The 20,327-nt window shown below is 37.5% G+C and overlaps 1 protein-coding gene across 1 annotated transcript in view; it reads left to right on the forward strand.

Annotated features, from left to right (window-relative positions):
* Positions 1–20,327, forward strand: part of ITGA8 (integrin subunit alpha 8) — a 109,057-nt gene that overhangs the window by 58,973 nt on the left and 29,757 nt on the right. The window contains exons 21-25 of the mRNA XM_084510830.1: positions 1,707–1,799; positions 6,336–6,415; positions 9,653–9,733; positions 14,502–14,607; positions 16,300–16,458. Of these exons, the coding sequence (XP_084366956.1) occupies positions 1,707–1,799; positions 6,336–6,415; positions 9,653–9,733; positions 14,502–14,607; positions 16,300–16,458 (519 nt within the window). The remainder of the gene's footprint in view (positions 1–1,706; positions 1,800–6,335; positions 6,416–9,652; positions 9,734–14,501; positions 14,608–16,299; positions 16,459–20,327) is intronic.

The raw sequence follows: 20,327 nt of genomic DNA on the forward strand, positions 1-20,327 counted from the left end.
TGCTTCCTGCCTGGTTTTAATTTGAGGTGTATTGAACTACCTCAAAAAGGTGATCAGTGGAAAAACAAAGGCAATTAATCTCGATCCTGAAGAAATTATATCACAGCTCCCTGTCACATCTTTATGCCCACAAATGAGCTTTTGTGATTCTGGTCATATAAGTTCAGTTCCATTAACCGTTTTTGGCATGAAAGCATCACCTTCAAATTGCAGAAAACCTACTTGCAAAACTTTTCTATTTGCTTAGCTTTCAAGGGACAAAAAGTGTGTGATAAGGGATGAAGTACTCTGTCCTGGTGTTTAATACAGTATTAATAAAGAAACTGCAAGGTATGAAATGTAGAGGAATATCTATGTTCAAACATTTAGACCTGAATTTCAAAAAAATAAAAAATAATAATGAAGAACAAAACCATATACCCACAAATCAAGCTAAAATGAAGAGTTTTACAAACAAGTTTGGTTTCAGCTGTGTTAACATTCTTGCTTCTCCCAGGTGTTGCAGCCCACCTCTAATTGAGCAGCTGGGAAGAATGTAAAAATCCTCTGCTCCCTGCTGTAGAGAGGCTTGGGATGGCGAGTAGCTCAGTGGACACACTGTGTAAAAAACTTTCTTTCCTCCTCACAAACCATAAAAGTGTCAACATGAATGAGGTGCATACTGAGGGCATGCTTCACATGGGCTACATTTAGGACATGCCCTATCATTTCTTTCAGTCTCAGGAAGTGATAAGATCAACATGTCCACACTGGCTTTTGCAGATTAGGAGTGAATTGGTAGCCAGTGGTCTGGAGATTTCCCAGGTCTTTTTATATAAAGAGCATGACCTTGCATGTATTGGTTAATCTGTGAGAATCACAAATGAGAGGAAAGGTAGTGGGAGAGCCTTATGGCAACAGCTCTAGCTGCATTCTGCTTTTACAAAGCTAGTTTACTTCTGCACATAATAGTGACTATTTTCTCCAATACACCAGAGAGGTAAACAGAAAAAAAAAAAATGTTGCTTTGTCCTACTCTATATCTCCTATCTTCTGCTGTCCTATGGTTGTTCCTCCTTCTGCACAGTCTGTTTTCTATACAGGTGAAACTACTAGCAATAAAGATTATAAAGGGTTGAAAGAACAAAGAAGAAACACGTTTTACATTAAGAAATTTAGAGGGAAATTATTTAAGTAGAAATCCATCTTCTTTGTTGCTAAATTATAAATTACAACTAATGTAGTTACAGAAATAACAACGTGAAGTTGTAACAACATAAACCATAGCTTGGAAAATAAAATTCTAGGCTTGGTCCATTTGTGGCCAATGCCATAAATTCATTCCAGAGACTTCTAGTGACAGATAATAAAAATATTGCAATTAGTGTGAAACCTGTTTCTTTCACCCCTTTTACCTTTTTATGCTTGTTTTCTCTGTTGAGTCATTATGGCCATAAGGATGATTTACAACAGCAAAGCAGTATGTTAAAACTGGAGCTAGAGTGATTGCATCGTGGCCCTTCAGGTATTAGGAAGCGTCCCTGTTTGTTTTTCCCTGGCATCAGTTTTCACCCATTGTCTGACAATAACCAATTAAATGTTTTCCTAGTGCACTGAGCAGGTGTCCAAAATCAAAAGAAATGTCACGATCAAAAAGGCATCGCTTTCCCGACTGGATACGTTTCACTATGATCTCTGACCTCCATATTGATGTCCTTTTGTTACAGGCCCTGCGTGTATTGAGCTGTGATTACAAGATGGAAAATGAAACTAGAATGGTGGTTTGTGATCTTGGGAACCCCATGGTGGCTGGCGCAAACGTAAGGGAACACCAGATGCATTTACTGATTTTTATCTAATTGAATTTTAAAGAGGAGCTAATGGAAAACTATTCAATTAGCAGAATGTGTCCAAATAAGCAGCACCTAAACCAAATTATTTACTCGGACAGGAAAATGTTGGTGCAATAAGAGACAGTACTGTGCTTCTGAAAAACTAACGATCTGTTGTTCTAAAAAATTGATGATATTAGATAACACGTTTTATTTCACATACTCTAAAGAAAGTCAGTGTCCCTCAGTTTAAGTCCCAGAAGTTGCACTAGTATGATGAGAAGAGAATCCCAATCCATAATGTGTAATGTTTATTTCTGCCTTAGTATTCGTTCTATTTAAGATGTGTGTAGTAAATAACAGATTCTTTATTCTGAGTCTAATCTTGAGTGTATGAGCATTCTCTTATCAGTTTATGTCATGACTTACATCCATGAAAATGATGTTGGAGTAAAGTTTTCCTTCACGTTATGAATGTCATTTGGATTGAACATATTTGGAGACAAAAAAAGAGCTTCCAATTATCATCACTTGTTCCTATGTCCTGACAAACAGTTCAGGGCAGCCCCAGAAGTGTTGAACCTAGGAATGTTCTGCCATGGATGTCCCTGCAGAGGAATTCTAGCACTGCTCATGGTATAATCCTATGGGTGTTTAACCCAAACTTTTTCAAGATCCTTCAAATGGTTTTGAAATAGTTCCTGACTCAGCCTTGATAAAAGAACCAAATGGATCACATGATAGAAGATTTGGACTCCAATAAGCTTGTTTGGATATGTAAGGTTGGCTTCAGATCAGTCATAGAGCTTTTGAAGGCAAGTGTGAGACCAGGTGTCTCGCACAGTCATGATTACCAGCAGTCCCAGGCAGACTCCTTAGGATTACAAGGAGCTAGAAACCACAGAGAAACGAACTCCAGATGGTGGACCCACTGGGAGCAGGAATGTGCTTGGTGAGGGTTCTGCTCTGTAAAACTGATGCAAATTAGAAGTCTGAAGAGGGGAACTTTAAAAGTATTTTCTGGGAAAGGCATTGCACTAGGAACGCTGACTGCATAGATAGTTGAGTCAGTGAATATAGAAAACAGGGCTAAAAGGTTTTGCATTTTTTATTTCATTCTATTAAATGAAACTCCTAAAAAATAAGAGTAATTGAAAAAAATACTGAGGAATGGAGTTTTCCTAACATGATGATGGGAGGCACTGATGGACCAAAGCCCTAGAAAAATCCAAACTCAAGGCAGATAACATCGCTTACCAGAAAACCAGCAAATTTATCTACTGATTTGTTTCTTACTTAGTCCTATGGCAGAAGCACATTATCAAGATAGACAAAAGTGGACAAGAATCTTGTGGATGATTGTGCGGGTAAGCATGGGTTTTGAAGAGGAAAGGGAGACAAGAAGCACTACCATTTTATATCAATCTAGGAGCAAGTCTGTGTTGCTTTGCATTTTGTCTTAAGTATAAGCAATGGAAAGGTCTGAATGTGGAGATATTAAACTACAGCCCCTCTACTCTCCCCTGTGAATCCAAAGCGCTGTTTCCACATCATCCTTGAGCCAAACTACTGGCAGTCTGAAGACTTCAGGAATGTTATTTGGTGGCCACTGAAGCAGTGCTACTCTCACCTGTCTCCTCATGGATTCTGTCAGCACAGCTAATCCTGTTTTGCTTCAGAGTCAGCACTTGGGCTGCTGTAAATGCATTGTTACCAAATATTCCTAAGCAAAATACTTCATAAAGAGAGACTTGGAAGTAGCAGAATAAAACAGCAGGGTTCATAACATGTTTAAGAATATTCTGTTTTGAAACAAAAAGAATCTCACACTTGAAAATTAAGGCATACAAAGATAAAGCATCACAAAGCCAGATGGCAAAAGTGTTGGATTATAGTTAGCGAAAGCTTAAAGCCTAGCTGTATCTTAGAAACCAGCTCTCCTGGAAGCTTAGTAAAGGTGAAAGCACTTGAGCTTTTTCAGTCCAAACATATTTATGATGGCAAACGTATTTCCAACAGCGAAATACCAACCCTTTGTACAAATTGCATAAATCATGAGAGGCTTCTCTGATCCATTTCCAGTTTTGCAAAACAATTCTGCTCTGGCAGGAGATCAGTTATTCTCAAAACACGCAGTCAGAAAGGGACTCTGTGGAAGTTGTGAGGGAGTGGGAAGAGAGGGTTAGGTCAAAGTCTAACATTCTTTAAACTCTTAACTATTGAGTCACTGTAATGACTTTTCAGCACCCTGAAACCTGGGGATTCTCCAACACATTAAGATCAACTTTCTGAGGATGAGAATTATGTCAGGATTTTGTGATGTACCCCATGGGATATTACTGCTGTGGGCTGCAGAACACTTTACATTTTCAACATTGTCATCAGAATGACTCTCTCTCTGACTTCTTTAAATTCCATGACCTTAAAATATTTACTGCCCACAGAAAGTCTGTATCCTTTTCAATAGTATCTGCATGGTTAAAAAAAGAAGATAAAAAAAAATGAGAAAGAAAATCCCACAACCATATGGCCCAGAATTCAAACTAGATGTCTGTGATACCATCTCACAGGCAGAGAGGAAAGATGCTCAAAGTACTTAGTTTATGAAATGGATCATACTGACAAGCTTACTAATGCCTCTTCAATGGCTTTAGCAAGTGAAATGTAGATCTTATTAGAAATAGAATAGGTAGAAGAATTTGGAAGGAAATAGAAACGAATGGCAATAAGGCCAGAAGGCTGGGAGGCTTGGACGATCTTGCCTATGTCTTGGTGTGTAGCAAACTAATTCTTCAAGAGCACAGAGGCTTTATCTTTCTTATGCTCTGTAAGACACGTCAAAAAACAGTAGCCATCTATCTCCCAGTGTACTCCTGGGTGCTGCCGAACATAACAAATTAAAGATTATCAGTAGTAGTAGAAATGTCATATATTTCAAAGAAGCATGATGATTCTAACATGGCAAATGATGCACTTCAGATGAAAGTAACTTCACTTGGAACATTTAAATAAACTATTCGGATTAAATGAATCTCTTACTAAAACAAGGAGATCCTGTGACTGCTAGTGTACAAACTAAAGCAAATTCAACTCCTTTGGCCTCTGAATTTTCAGCAAGGGCATGTTAGGATCTTATTAGTAGCTTTGTCAAGGGCTACTTGACATTAACAAAGTCATATTACCACACAGAGGCAACATCTGCAGCTCATTAGACTCATACAGTAGAGGTATGTTTCGGTATTAAATAAGGCATTAAACCTGGGACATCAGGGATATGATGGATCATCAAAACTGCAGTTCATGCCTGCTCTGTTAGATCAGAGGAAAATTATGTCTTTGGTTCATCAAAACTTTTTTTTCTGCTAGAAATGGAAACAAATTTATGTAGACTGATCAGTATGACAAAAGCTGAAATCAGTATCTTATTTATTTATTTATTTTTGTCTCAGAGATTAAAAAGATCATGATATGTTTCTAAAGTTGAATCAATAAGGTTAAAATCATCCCCAGAATGGTAATAAAAATAGTTTGCATCTGTATTCCAAGCCAACTGTTCAGCTTCTGGTTAATTTAATGAGTATTTTCCTTTCATCTTAAAGATTTTACTTCCAAGAAGAGAGATTAGCTCTGATATTAAAATGAAAATAATTCAAATATTTGAATGTGCCATTTTTTCATGGTAACAATATTGCTTCTAGCATAGGACAATTGAAAGAAGTAATTGAAACACGTTAGCTAAGTCTCGCTCTGCAGATGGATTAATATTCAGTGATCCACCACCACAAGTGAGAAAAGAGGGAAAATTGAGTGAGGACTTATAACAAAATAATGCTTGGAAAAAAGAGATTTCTTAAACATATGAAATGACACCCACAGAAGAAAATCCTTCCTTGTCAGTGATACTGAATCCGTGTCCCAGACAGAAAACTACGTTGTTGTGTTGTGTTCTGTTGCTGGCAATGCTGCCCCAAGTATGCCAAGGAAAGCATACCGAAGAGACAAGTCTTTATTTTTCTCCACATGGAGAATATGGTTATATGTAACAATCCTTTTTAAAAAGGAAAGCGTGTATGCAAGTTATCTGGCAGGAAATGTTACTATCAGACAGTGCAGGAGGTGAGAAGGAGGGGAGTAGTGGTACTTATATGCAGAGTATACAGGCTGTATGCTTTGCTGTCAGCCTCAATGCAAAATTCAGATTTCAGAAATTGCCAGATTAAAAACATATGCAGTTGAAATGAGGCAATTAAAAGGATTAATTTAAACATTGCGGGACGATTTTATTAATTTAATGTGGAGGACAGATGGCATCTCCCCCTCCTCCCTAGCCACTTGCATAACCAGTGATGTAACTAAGTCCAGCAAGAGGGTTACAGAGACCCCACCATATGCTGTTGTATATCCCTTCTTTAACTACCCTTCCAATTCCATTCTGTCTTCTGAATGAGCTTGTTCGGCTTTATTCCATTACTGTTTCAAAAAGCAAATGGAAATTAGTAACCTGTTCTTTTGTTTCTTTTCCAGTTCTCTACAGGCATCCGCTTTTCTGTTCAGCATTTTGAAAATTCAGATTTCAGCATCAATTTTGAGCTGCAAATAAAAAGGTTAGATATTTTACCAAGAGCACGGTTATTTAAATTCTGAATTCCTGTCAATATCTGGAGTTTAAGAAGTTTAGCTCTTCAACTTCAGTAGTTATTTCTCCTTTGGTAGCTTTCTTCAGGAGGATTTGTAGAGCTGGGGCCATGTTAGCTTTTAACTATATCAGTCTTAGAGTTATTCTAAGGTTTTTATTTTGTTAAAATACAGGTTAACTAATTTTGGTTAGTGTTCCAAGGTTCTTCCATAGATTTCCCAAATTTGCACGTGGTTCTCCACTTCGGGATTAATGAACGGTGATCATTTTCCAACAAAGTTCTGTATTTTAAAGTATAAAATGCTCTTGAAACATAAAAGATATGCCACTCCTTTACAGCAATATAGAAAATAGGTGAGCAGTTAAAATATGATCAAGTTTTCCTTTTTTTTTTTTAAGAGATGAACTTAAAAATATTTTCAGTTGTTTTATATCTGTATTTTTAGACTTACTCTTGATTTTTTTTACTGAAATAACCAGATAATTGTTCTTTAATATATATGAAAATGTTTTTTGAAAGTCAAAATGCTTCATATTTTATAGAAGATGTAGTTACAGTTACTGTCATAAAGAGAGGAAGCTGTTTCAGTTTTATTCAGGTGAATCTGTATTTATTTTTTTAAGTTCCTCATTTGTGGGGATGAAATATTACTTCTAGAGAATCTTCTGTTTTATGCTGAGCAATGCACAGGGACAGAAAAGCACAGGACAGGCTGGGTTAGAATAACAGCAAGCACAAACTTGGGAATTTTTCAGTAGGTGGCTGAGCTTCTGCTACGTCTGTCCTCATCAAATGCATGCTGGAGTTCCTTATGCGGCCCTCCCTGCCCCACACACACAGACTTAATTGCTAATGTCTGGCCTTTAATGAGGGCCTTGATCACGCTCACTATGGTAAATAACTGCGACATTTAAAATGTTTAAGTCATGCTTCCAGAATGTAACCCTGGAAGGAAAGGACATGCAGAAACCTGGGAAGGGCACAGCAACAGAAGGCTGCAGAAGCCAAAGGGCTGGGAGGGTGGCTGACAAGCTGGAGGCATGGGGACCTCCAGAGAGAGAGAAAATATGTAACTTCTAGCTTGTAGGTCCCCTGCTCACACCACTGTTCACCATCAGGGCATTAATGCAAGTAACACAGTTGTATATATGAAATACTTATCAAAGGCTCTCATCGTTACCCTTTTTATGCTGTGAAACCAGGGAGGCTTGGAGCTTGGTGGGTTGCTAGATCTTTCCAGCTAGAAAGAGCTGAGGGCAGGTCAATTCGGTAGAAAAAGTGATAAGGTAGAAGTCAGAACTTCAAGAGGCAGCAGCACCTCATAATTCCTCCATATCTACTGACTGAAATGTGAGGGGAAGAAGTCTGTTGGACTACCAGGAAGGCAGGACAGTTTCCACAAGTTGGTGTCAAAATGCTGAACAGCACCCAGCTACTTAAATAAATACATAAAAGTTAAGCTTCTTGCATAAGGAATGTATCCTATAGTTAACACACTCCTCTACATTACTTCCCAAGCAGCAATACCATTCATGTATTTCTTTGTCCTTAGTGAAGAGGTAAAACAAATTTTTTTTTAAAAAAAAAAGGAAACAGAAAATTTTAACTCAGAAAAAGAGAAAAAGGAAGTGACCTAAAGTGGAAAGAAAGGGAGGCAGAGAACATGTCTGAATCTGTGTCCTTATCTGAGTTATTCTTAAACACACCTTTAATTTGCTCCAAAACATCAAGTGGAAAATAATTTTTTTGGCTTGCAAGACTGAACTTCATCACTTATAAGAAATAGGCAAGAGGCTGAGTAGGGTTTTGAAATCTGATTCGTTTTCTGGTGTGGATTTTGCTAGGCATTATGTACCCCTAAGCAATGGAGATGTCCTGGCACTTTTTTTAAAACTGTTGTTACCTACAAAATAGCATAACGCACAAACAGGATTTAAATGCCAAATATATGTGATCAAACTCTGTATTGTAACTCCATAGAAAGTAGAACTGTAAGAAGATGGAGAACAACTGATACTAACAAATTAATTGTATAGTCATTTTTTACTTAAAAGCAAATTTTAAACGCTGACTGCAGCTCAGAACAATGGCTATGGAGGATTACTTCAAAAGTTCACATGATGTTTGAGGGGAATCTGCATTAGTTTACAAACAAATTAGAGCTGCTCCTAATTTTAGCAATCTGTAACCAGAAAGCCTGGATCAAAGCACTATTGGCCTTTACTCCTCAGGAGTCAGTCACTGGGAATTCTGGCCTCCTCTGAATGTTTCCATTTGACTGATGCTACCCAGATGTGATAACAGTAAACTGTGACAGCAATAGACACTTAGACTCCATGAAGTAAGGAAGTGCTTCCATGCTTGCTTGAGTAAAACCTCCTAACTTAGTGTCATTAATCCCATAATTAAATATACTCTAAATCTCTAAATATTTCTTTTACTGTCTTCATGAATTTAAACCTGGAAACTGTTCTTTATGTGAATGGACTAAAGTCACATGAATGGCCACTTGAAGTGAGAGAAACTACTTTTGCTACTAAGAATTTCCAATAGGATAAGAAAAGGAGTGAGAGCACACTTTAAATGTAGAGATGTGTTTTCAATGCTAAGTGGGATTAAGAGTGTAAACACTCTCTGGATAGAAGAGGGGAGAGAATAAGAAATGGAAAGAAAGCATTTTTTAAGTTAGTTATCTATTTATATGTTTTTGCTTTAAAGATTGTCATGCAGAAGTCACAAGTTTGGAGAACTGGAAAGGCAGATTTTATTGTAACAAAGCCTATCTTGTTCATTAACATATTCACTACGTGAATCAACCTCATATTCTATTAAGATATCCCTATCCATACAGATAGCCAAGTTGAACAAGGAAATTTAAATTATATTCTGAGCCAAATAAATCTGTATCATCATATCCACCCATATCCGCAGGATCCTTTAAAGGAAGTTTGAGTTGATTATACTATAAAACATGTGATGAGCTCAGACTTAAATACAAATCTCCTACAAGACTGAAGAGTGGCAATAACAAAACCCACGTTGTCATATGTCCAACAGCACCACTTCCCAGCTGGAGACTTGTGGGTGTTCAGTGCTGTATCTATAACAGTCTAGAGTTCAGCTTTTTTTTTAAAAAAAAACAAAACAAAACAAACAAAAAAAAAAACTTTTTTAACCTTTGTACCAATCTTAAATCTTTTCCAGTTCTAATAAGATCAATCCAACCAGCAATTTAGTTAACCTCCATATCAACATCAGTGCTGTGGCTCAAGTACAGGTCAGAGGGTAAGTATTCCACTATTTCAATTCAGAAGGGTAACTGTTTTTGTATTGAATCTTTCTACATATAATAATTCTGTCTAGTGGAATCTTTCAACATTTTATAATCCCAAGGGCCTTAACCCAACAGGAACACCTGAGAATTCCCAGGGAGTATCAGCCATGCAAGCCTGATCAGCTAAAGATGTAACAGGCTGTGTAGGGCATTATTGCCCATGTAGACTTCTTTAAACTTACCATGTTGGTGCAAATGCAGCACACTGTAGAATTCCACACTGTGGTAACAGCAGTTGGACCCAACCTTTTATTTGGGTATTCAAATCGTGTCCATGGACATTACTAATACAGAATGTCTCTTTATGTGCGTCGGTCTGCTTGTGCAACCACCTAGGCACTTAATTCTCAATACCAAAGCAGAATCTGCTGTTTTTGTCATTAGAATGATGAAACAAATTAAGGCATATGCTAATAGAGAGCAGAGTGAGACCCTTGGAGAAAGAATGAATAAGGAGTGAGCTATGACTGTGACAAGAGTGCAGCCAGCTACTACTGTAGTATTCTTACATTTCTATCTGAAGCACGTCTGTCCAGTGACACAAGGGATACTGAAACTAAACAAGCACAGGATATGATTGAAGATGATTATTTCTATTGTCTCCCTTTTCACATACAGCTTTGTTTAGGAAAGTAAAAAAATGCAATTAGGGAATCAGAATCTCAGACTGTTCTGTAAGATCTTGGAACTAGACTGCTATCTTGGCATCCTGGAAGAGATCAGCAGGATGTTCTCTTAAAGCAAATGATTGCCAAAATGCTTTTTGTCTGGGAGCTCAGATTTCCTGCATCACCCCTTCTCAAATTATAGCTCTGAACCTTAGCCATTCTCGGCACTGCAGAGGGAGAGCAGGAGGTACCCTGGCTTCACTCCCACAATCAGACCATGAGGTCTGGCTGATATAGGAGGAGTAGATGTCTCTTACATTATCCACCTCAGCAGACTGCCTAAGGTGTAAACAAGTATGCATTTATTTATGCATTTATAGATTTATAAAAATCAATTTATTGTTACCACTTCTAAGACAATACTTTGACTACTCTGTCCCATAAAAGAATCCAACCATTTTGCAGATCCCAGAGATCATGTTTTCTGTTCTAAGACTCAACATAAGACTATAAGGGAGATTTTTGAAGAATTTTTCAACACAATTTGTGAGTGCTTTCCGGGTTAAGAAGGTTGCAGTTTGGTGGAAGGAAGATGACAGGCACACAAAAGACTATGTGGACATTTGTTAATGTTTATATTTCTGAAAAGGAGCAGCTGTAAGACTATTTAACAAAAACAGAACCTAAGCCATTCTATGATTCTCTTGATTGATTCTGTGATCATATTTTCTGTAGTTAGTAATGATTACAGGGCAATGATCTGGACAAGAGAGGAATGTCACACTAACAAGGTGAAAAACATGAAATCAGGGGCAAGGTAACAGAGAAGTAGAGGCTGAGGTAGGATCAAAGGAGTTAGATGGTTGGCTGCAGACAGGAGAGAGAATGCTGCTGGGAGAGAGCATCCATGACTGGATGCCCAGGTTAAAAAATGGCTAGAGTTTCAGTGCAGCAAAGAAAAGGCTATGCATGTAGAACATGAGATTTTCCAGTAAGGGTTGCTTTCAAAGCTGCAGATGCTGATTTTTTTTTCAGTGATATTGCTCATCACCTTCATAGAAAAGTCTTGCAGTTTGAATTCTTTGTAAATTTCACCAAACACGACTCAAACAACCTCGGTTGTTAAAAAGAGTTTGCTAACGAGTGGAAAAACGGGCCTGAACTGCTGCCTGCAGTGCTAAGAAACAGGTTGTTAAATAGAGAAATTTATTTAATTGAACGACTTCCAGTTCCTTTCCTCTTAAGTCCTTTGGTTTTCATGTTAACTGTAATATGCGTGTACAAAGGAAAATTCCCAAATGCTTTGTTGACAGATTTTGCTAATTACTCAGAGATGGTGAAACACACAGCTCCATGGGAACTATTTGCTCATTATTTCCTAGATAAAAATAAAAGAGAGTCTATGTCCACATTTGGACTGGAAAATATCTTACACTGATTTCCATACTGCTCTGCAGTAGGGGTGGATGAAGTGGGACTAGAATCATTATATTTTACTGAGAAAACTAAGTGCAGTTACCAGATTGTGCATATGCATACATGCATATAAACTTACACAGTAGATGCATGCAAATACTGCCTCTATGAGAAAGGAAGAAATCTTTCTTCAAAAGAAATTTAAGATAACTGCTTAGATTGTTCATTCAATGAATAGTTGCTCAGATAACTGACATTTAATTATGCTGCTTACCTTTATCTCTATAAAAATTTAAGAGTTTTATAGCTGTAATTATGATTTTCCACTGCTGAAAGAGCATTAGAGCAATGAGGGATTTAGGAAGGAAGCAATTTGGACTGGGAAGACTAGCAGCAGGCATAATTTTTATTAGTATATCCTATATAACCATTCTTTGTAGAACTTCTTTTATCTTGGTTTTTTTTTCAGTGCTCGTCTTTATCAGATCATTGTCATCTAAAAGTCCAAGAAAAATTCTCACCTAATAAACCATTCAAATGTCAAAATATTCAAAGTTAATAACAAAATAAAATAGTCAAAAGAGAGGATTTCTGTTTTATTTGGCCTGATTTTATTACCTTCATGTCAATAGCAGAAGTGCTTAAAATATCTTTGTAAAATCTATTAAAATAAATGTACACATTCTTACATAATTTATAATCATTTTAACTGCATGTCTATGTTTGCACTTTGTAATTCCGTAGATGAGAAAAACACTGTGCAGGGAATGTAACAGAAAACACTGACTTTTAAAACCTTGCTTCTTTTTATTGATGTATACCTTGTGTTTTGAAAATTTTTGTGGTAGCTGAAAGGTCTCCATGTCTTGGCTTTTCTGACTACACAGGAAAGGTCCCACTCTCCACAGACAGTTTATAATTAAAGTTCTCATTGGAAGGTTATTTGTGAAACATAATAAGTAAAATGTCATCTGAAATGACATTTTATGAATATGCTTCATTTTCTTTATTATTTGGCTTTGCTTTTCAGTTTGTCTTCTGACATGCTTGTTAGTAGGAACTAGTGGCATTTTGAAGTCTGGGAAGTATTATCTGGGGAAGAGTTAGCAGGATTCTCCAGGATGCCCTACATTTCATGAAGATCTGTACTTTAGCTGGATGGTATTACATTATTCTTTTCCAGGGTCTCACCCTGCTTTGAGAAGCTCTGTTCTGTGAAAAAGTTTGTCAGACATTTCATTCATTGTATATGGCATAAGAGCTGGAAGCAGGAACATTTCTTCTTCCTAAAATATTTTGAAATTGTCAGGATTTGTAACAAAATCTTCTGGTTTTCTGTTCTCCTTCTTCAAGGGGAAAACTGTGTCTGCAGTGATGCTTCCTCTGTTTACACTCAAGTGAAAGGGAATTGACATCAGTGAATGAAGTCCATCATTTCACTAAAATTTTATATTCTGCACCAAAAAAAAAAAAAAAAAAAACCAGCAGCAATTTTAATTTTTTGTTTTAACAGCTTTCTATCAGCAAACTCTCAGCTTTAGTAGAGTAAGCAATGAAATTCAATGCCTTTCCTCTTAGCTAAAGAATCTGGGAAGCAGCAAAAGTGAGTGAGAGCTGACCCTTGTAAAGGAAGGGTAATGCTTACTGTTTTAGCACCAAGAACTACTTCCAATACAAGCAGATGACAGATATCTGGGCCAGCACTCACCTACCACGATGGAAGAAATTATTGGAATCTGATTTCCCAAGATCTCAACAACTGAACAAGGTTAAAGTTGGCATCTGAATGAAGTACCTCCAGGCAACTTTCAGTTTTCGTAGGAAATAATGCTTGTGATTCAAGTGGAAATGTTAACAGAAGACTGCTTGTTCCCTTCTTAAGAGCAGACCCAGAAGGAAAGGAAAAACAAAATAGCAGACCTAAAGAAAGATGTCAAAGTCACTGTTTTTTTAAATTTATTTTTGATTTTCACTGTTGACATTGCAACAGTGTTTTGGGCAATGCCCTAGCTACCACTTTGTCTACAAAGCAAATGGGAAAGCCTGGAGCACTGTTTCATGCTCTGCCTATGAATTCAGTTTCTTGATACACCAATTTGCTTTGTGGCTTTATGGAAGTCATTTGCCCTACCTGTACCTCAGCTTTCCACCTGTAAAATGAGGTAAATGACTACTTTATCATTCCTTTTTTAAAAGGGATAATAGCAAAGGTCATGAGGAATTTACAGTCAAAGAAATTAAATATTTAAAAAATATTTGCAGGAAAGTTATATGGATGGCATGAGGCATCTACGGGCTTAAATGGAAAATGTATTATTTACATATCATTACTCTACTTTTGTGGATAATGTGTTCAGATAACTCATCTGTGAGAATGATGTAAATGCCAGGCAGACTGCATTCCTCTTCGCCAACAGAGAAGGAGCTACTCCCTTGCTTGGAAAGAATTGCCCTTCAGAGGAAGTCTGAAACTAAATGCTCACCCTTGGAAGCCTGTAAGGAGTCAGCAGCACTTTATGGAGGCATCATATTGTTTGCCTCACCTAACTGTAATGAATGTGTCTAAATAAAGTGCCCTTAAGGCTTCAGGTCACTATCAGGGTCTTAATTTTCTTAATTTTTCTTAATTTCTCTAAAAGTACTGCAGCTGATCACTGGCAATGAATACTGTTTTAACTCATCTTATATATTACAGAGTGTCTCACCCCCCACAAATTGTTTTGCCGCTTCACAACTGGGAACCCAAAGATGAACCTACAAAAGAAGAAGAACTTGGTCCTTTAGTTGAACACATCTATGAGGTAAAACTAATTCTCATCAGTTAGATACCATCTGATCTTACCAGCCAGATACTATCACATCCTGATTCCATAGGATGTGACGCTGCTTCCAATGAAATCCTGATGAATTTGGATTATCGTCTTTATTGGCAAGTAGATGAAGTCATATTTGTAAATATTCGAACTTTAAGACCTAACCCGAATTTAATCCAGAAATTCACAACCCTTTTCATGTTAATGGAGGAGACACAAGTTTATGCTAGAAATCTGCCTTTGACATTTAATAGATTTATAAACATTTGGAGTGTTTGGCAAGAATTAAAAACAGTGCATACAGCTCATTACAGCCGATGTCAAATATTTTTAGTGACTTGACTGTTTCTTCATTAAAAGCTGTGAGGAGAAGAGTTCAGGTTAGAAACAAGTGCATTGAGTGAACTACACAGAATACAGACCATCTTTGGAATCTGATGGATAACTTTTATTGTAGGGCATAAAACAGAATGCTTCACATGTGGTTACAATTTATAAACCAGCAGTCAAGAAAATAAAAGCAATTGAGCTTAATCAACAGTGTAAGATAAAAATTTGCATATCATGCTAAACTGTAGTGAATCAGGCTATGAAATACAAAATATTATGTGAATTCCTTCTTATTAACACATTTCTCTAAACTGAAAAGTCTCTAACAAATTTTCCTATCTCAGCCATTTGAACTGTTTATGGAACAATATATGTTACCTCAAACATATTTAAATAGTTACAGTGATTCAATAGTTACAGTGATTAAAGCCTTTTTCATGGTTTACTGATATCAGCAAAGCATAAAAAGCCCAAACAGCAACATAAAAGCCCTTTACTGAAGAAGATGTAAGACTGAAAGTAGGTTTTATTTGGTTCCAATTTTTTTTAAAAGAAGTTATTTCACATCTCCAGAAACTTTGAGCAAAGTTCCATGGCATTCTGCTTGTGTACCTCTCATATACAGTGCTAGCACATACCCAAACTTTATGTGGTCATCAGATATTTTCAAATTGCAAACTAGTTCAACAGCATACAAGTTTTAATTTCTATTATTTCTATCTTTATTTATTTTCCCAGAAAAGAATGATGTCATGTAATGTTACTTTAGGAAAGCTAATTCCTTTTTTTTTTTCTTCTTGGGAAATATGAACCGAGAAGTGCTGGAAATAGAGTTCTTAACCACAAAAACTAGTTTATGTTTTGCTACACCTTCTATTCCTGCAGCCTGAGATGTGATTCTTTTGCGTCATGAATTTTCACCTTTTATTTTCCAGTATTTTCTGTTATGGTTTGTTGTTTATATTTGTGTAGTGTATTTTGCTAAGGTGTTTTGGTTTGGGTCTTGATTGGTGGTTTGGTTTTTTTTTGTAAGATAATTTGGCAACTTCAGGTCTTTCATATGTATGAAAAAATGGGAAAGGTGGGAAAGTCTGTCTTGAATACAGACTTGGACAAAAAAGCTTGTTCTCCCAGATTTGCCATTGGCTTTTTGAACTAATATGTCAAGGTCCTTTTTAATTCCCTAACACAGATTTTCCATCAATAAAATTATTATAATAATCTATACAACTTTCCTGAAGTACTTCAGGGCTGCGAACATTAGGAACTTGGAAATGGCTAAGTAGCGATTGCTGTGTCTTTAGCTATTATTCACTGCCTTTGAAAGCACTGATAATACTTGTTTCTCAGCTTCACAATATAGGACCCAGTGCCATCAACAACACAGTTCTCCATGTGGGTTGGCCTGTGTCCAGTCGTGAAGAATTTCTTCTTTACATTCTCCATATCCAGACACACGGACCACTGCACTGTCAGACAAGCTCTCCTATTAATACAATGCAAATAAAGGTAAGTCACTCACTGTTATTTCCATCCCTGTCTATATTTGCTTGCATTTTCTGCCTAATTCTTCACAATAGGATGGAGCTTTTTGTATTTTTTTTTTTCAGAATGGCCCTGATGCCATTTTCGTGGGTAAAAAGCAAGAGATAGTCCATTATGAGTCCAATGTGACAGCTGTGCTTTGTGATATGTTTGGTTTCTAAACTCTTCTTATCAGCAGAAATTTATATGCTTTGATTCAGTGTTACAGCATTAGATACAAGATAATTTTAAAATAGAAGTTTTTAGTATTTTTATGGAGAGCCTTTTCTAACATGCCTTTGAATAGATGACAGAAAATTCTACTGTTTTCATAGGACCTAGAAAATTCTTGTTAATTTACATTAATTTAGAAAGTCAGCTGTACAGCAGAGCTTAACAGATGAGTTCCCAAAGGTGACAGAAATCTTCAGTTGAGCACAGCACGGCATAACACATAGTACAGCATAGCATGGGTTTGTTTTTCACAAGGTCTTAGATCTGAACCTGTTAGCAGTGTGGAACATGCTTTATAGCACAATACTGCAATATTATCAGAATGAAAGGCATTAAATTCTTACAGCTGTTTAATAGACAGCAGGCAGCCACCAACTATTGTGCCATAAAGTATTTTTTTTAGAGTATTTTGAGTTACAACCCAATTTTAGTTAGTTTGTTTTTTGTTTGTTTGTTTTTTCCTTCAATGATATAATTTACAGCTAACTTGTGTTGGCTGTTAAATTTGTTTTACAGGATTACAGTCTAATTACAGCTTAAAGCCTCTCTAGGAAAATTTTGCTGCTGCTTGATTGTGCTTATGGGGAAAGGGTTTTTTTCAGACATGCAGCCTGAACCTCGCAACATACTCTCATTGTCTCTCATACTCCCATCATGAGCCTCTGTGAAGAGCCTGGCCCCGTTTTTGTGATAACTTCCTTGTAGGTCGTAGGGTGCTTTTTTCCCCCCTAGAGCCGTCTCACCTCTGAGCTGAACAAGCACTGGTCCCTCAACCTGCCCCTGCTCCTGTTCACACAGTGCTTGCTGCTGCCAGGGCATGCTGCTGGCTCCTCCACAGCTTAACCCACGTCCTTTTCTGCAGAGTTGCTGCATAACCACTCAGCCTCTCAGCCTATATTGCTGCTGTATTCCTTGCACCAAGTATATGATACATATGTTTAATATCACATACTATATTTTGTAATATGGTCAAGTTCAACATAGTTTGAGACAGTATACTCTGTAAAATTAGAGGCACTTCGGAAGCCTATACAGTTTTTACCTGTATTAAAATGTTCATGATTTTAAATTTTCAAAGAACATGCTTTGAATATCCTATGAAGTAAACTACCAATTGGATTCTGCACTGAGTATACTCCAGAAATGAAAATTTTCCTTTATTGCCAAGGACTTAGTCTAAAATTATTTTTATGCCTTAATCAATATTAACTCATTAAAAGTTATATCCATGTCAGCTGTGACAGGCATTTTTTGGTTTTGTTTGGTTTTGTTTCTTTTTTTTTTTTTGTTATCCACTTGGAAATGGTTCTGTAGTTATTTTAATCATACCAACAGAAAGGAAAAAAAAAGAAATCCCCAACCATTTTCTTCAGGTTACTCCTAGGTATTGTTTTCTGTTTAAATTGTTTCTCCTTTCATGGATGTGGTTCCTCTGTTACAGCAGAGCTGTAGATCTCAGAATTTGGAGGAGGTGGGACCAAGGGGAAGCCTAGTAGCAGCCTCCTCAGCACACTGTTGATAGGCCAGCGTCTAAAAGCCTGTTTTAAGATCTGTGTTTGTGATGGCAGATCCCGCAAGAAGAATTGGGTTTGGCTCAAAGTCAGAAGATTTAGCAAAACACAGCTCTACATATTATCCCATCAAAAACAAGGTATCCAGTTTATTAAGCATAACTGCTTCCAGACACTTCTGGAGTAAACAACACTTCTCGAGTTTAACCAGTAGTCTGTTAAACATCTTGTGGGGTGAGCTGCTTTCCAAACGCTAAAGCTGCTATACGTCGTCTGCATACCAGGAGGGGCTGAGCTCAGTACAGTGGATGAAAGTGGAGACATCTTTCTGCTGAAGAGGATTGCTCCCCACCACAGGAGCTATGTGACAAGTCTTTAGCTTACAGAGACGGAAATGCAGAAAATACTTACAAGCATATAGAAAAACTGATGTATAACAAAAACATTATTTCTAAATTTTTGCATTTTCCCCAAGGAAGCCAGAGAAGGGTTAGGGTTACACCCTGTCATTTAGTTTCACTAGGGGATGAAAAATGAAATGAGTGATAGGGAAGTGAGGATGGAAAATGTTTCCATTTTGTGTCCGAAACAAAACAGGTTTGGAAATAGGTATTTTCTGCACCTATTTTTTAAAAGTGGTAAGGAACAAGAAGTGAGCTGCCAAATTTGTATTCGCAAGCCTAGCATCTCAAAGTCACTGCTCGGATCAGGTTGCAAATACATGAAATACATTCTGCATTCTGCTTTAAGTTGCAGTGGTTCAATTAAAAAGCTGGGATGGGAACATTACTGTCAGGAGGACAGAGCTTCTGGGTGGAATAGTGCCACAGCTCTTAATGACATTTTCAGGCAATGTACTTTTGGCAACTTTTTAATATTTTGAGTTTGGTTTTCATGTCCTATTTGATAAGGATTACATCTGTTACATAAAGAAGACTAAATCTTCGTGAGGCTTGTGCGAACCCATCTTGTACTAATGAAATACCGGTCCATCTGTCTCAGCAGAAGACAGCCTCAGATGCTCAGTCATTACTGCAAGAATTAAACATCCTTTCATTGTTTTAGCTTCTCGAAGCACTGCACAGCATGGATACACAAATCAGGTTTCAAATACTTAAGGCTTGTGTTATGCTTCAGATGGGAAGAGGATGCAGGGGGTTGTGTAAACACGGGATATCTGGCTCAGATTTCCAAATAAGGCTGAGGACACCGCATGTCTGGCTGCTCTTGGGTTTCAGAACCTAGCTCTCCTAGGGTGCTGGGGTGTTTCCCCTTTAAAATTATTTGGATTGTTCAGTTTCAGCTAAAGCAGTTTATTCCTCCCCATTGTTGAATCTATTGTCTTGTAGAAAGCTTTCCTTTATGCTCCATTGTTTCATTCATGAAGACACGTTTTGCCTGTAAACCTGGGCACGCATGGGAAGACTCCTAGGTAGGGGCTTTTCCTGTTCTGTAGCTTATCTTACTCTGGGGGTGGTGGTAGTAAAACAATGAATCTTCCAAATGGCATACAGAGAAGCAAAAGGAATGATCAAAGACATGGAACAGACCCCCTGCACAGAAGAAGTCGGTACCCTAGATGCTTCAATCTAAAGAGGAGGTGACTGTATCCAGCTAGGATCTGCAAGGCCAGAAGTGTCAGACCCGTGGGTGGGGACTGACTGCTCTGTGCCTGCTCCTGCCCAGGAATGCGTGCAGAGTGTTCACTGCACAGGAACTGCAGGATCAAGTGAAGCTCGCAGAGTCGGATTCAAAGCAAGCAAAGGGAAGCGGTGCTTTGTGCAACAGGTATTGGATGTCTGGAGCTTGTTGCCAGAGGAAGTAGTGGGGGTTAAAAGTTTACATGGTTTTAGGAGGAAACTGGACAAATCTGCAGAAGTCCAGTGAAGATTAATAAATGAACAGAAACTTCATCCACATCAGGAAGTCCCTGAGCTGAAAACATGTGGAAGCTGCAGTTTTAGGAGAGTATCATGTATGCATGCCCTGTTCTTACTCTTCCTTCCACATCTGTTTAAAGGCAGGGTTGATGGGAAGAAGGCTCAGCCAGTAAGCCTTTGGCCTGATCCAGTACTTCTGAGATTACTTTTTTTCCAGGCTAATAGCAAA

Source organism: Aythya ferina (genome assembly GCF_964211825.1).
Source record: "Aythya ferina genome assembly, chromosome: 2".
NCBI classification, from domain to species: Eukaryota; Metazoa; Chordata; class Aves; order Anseriformes; family Anatidae; genus Aythya; species Aythya ferina.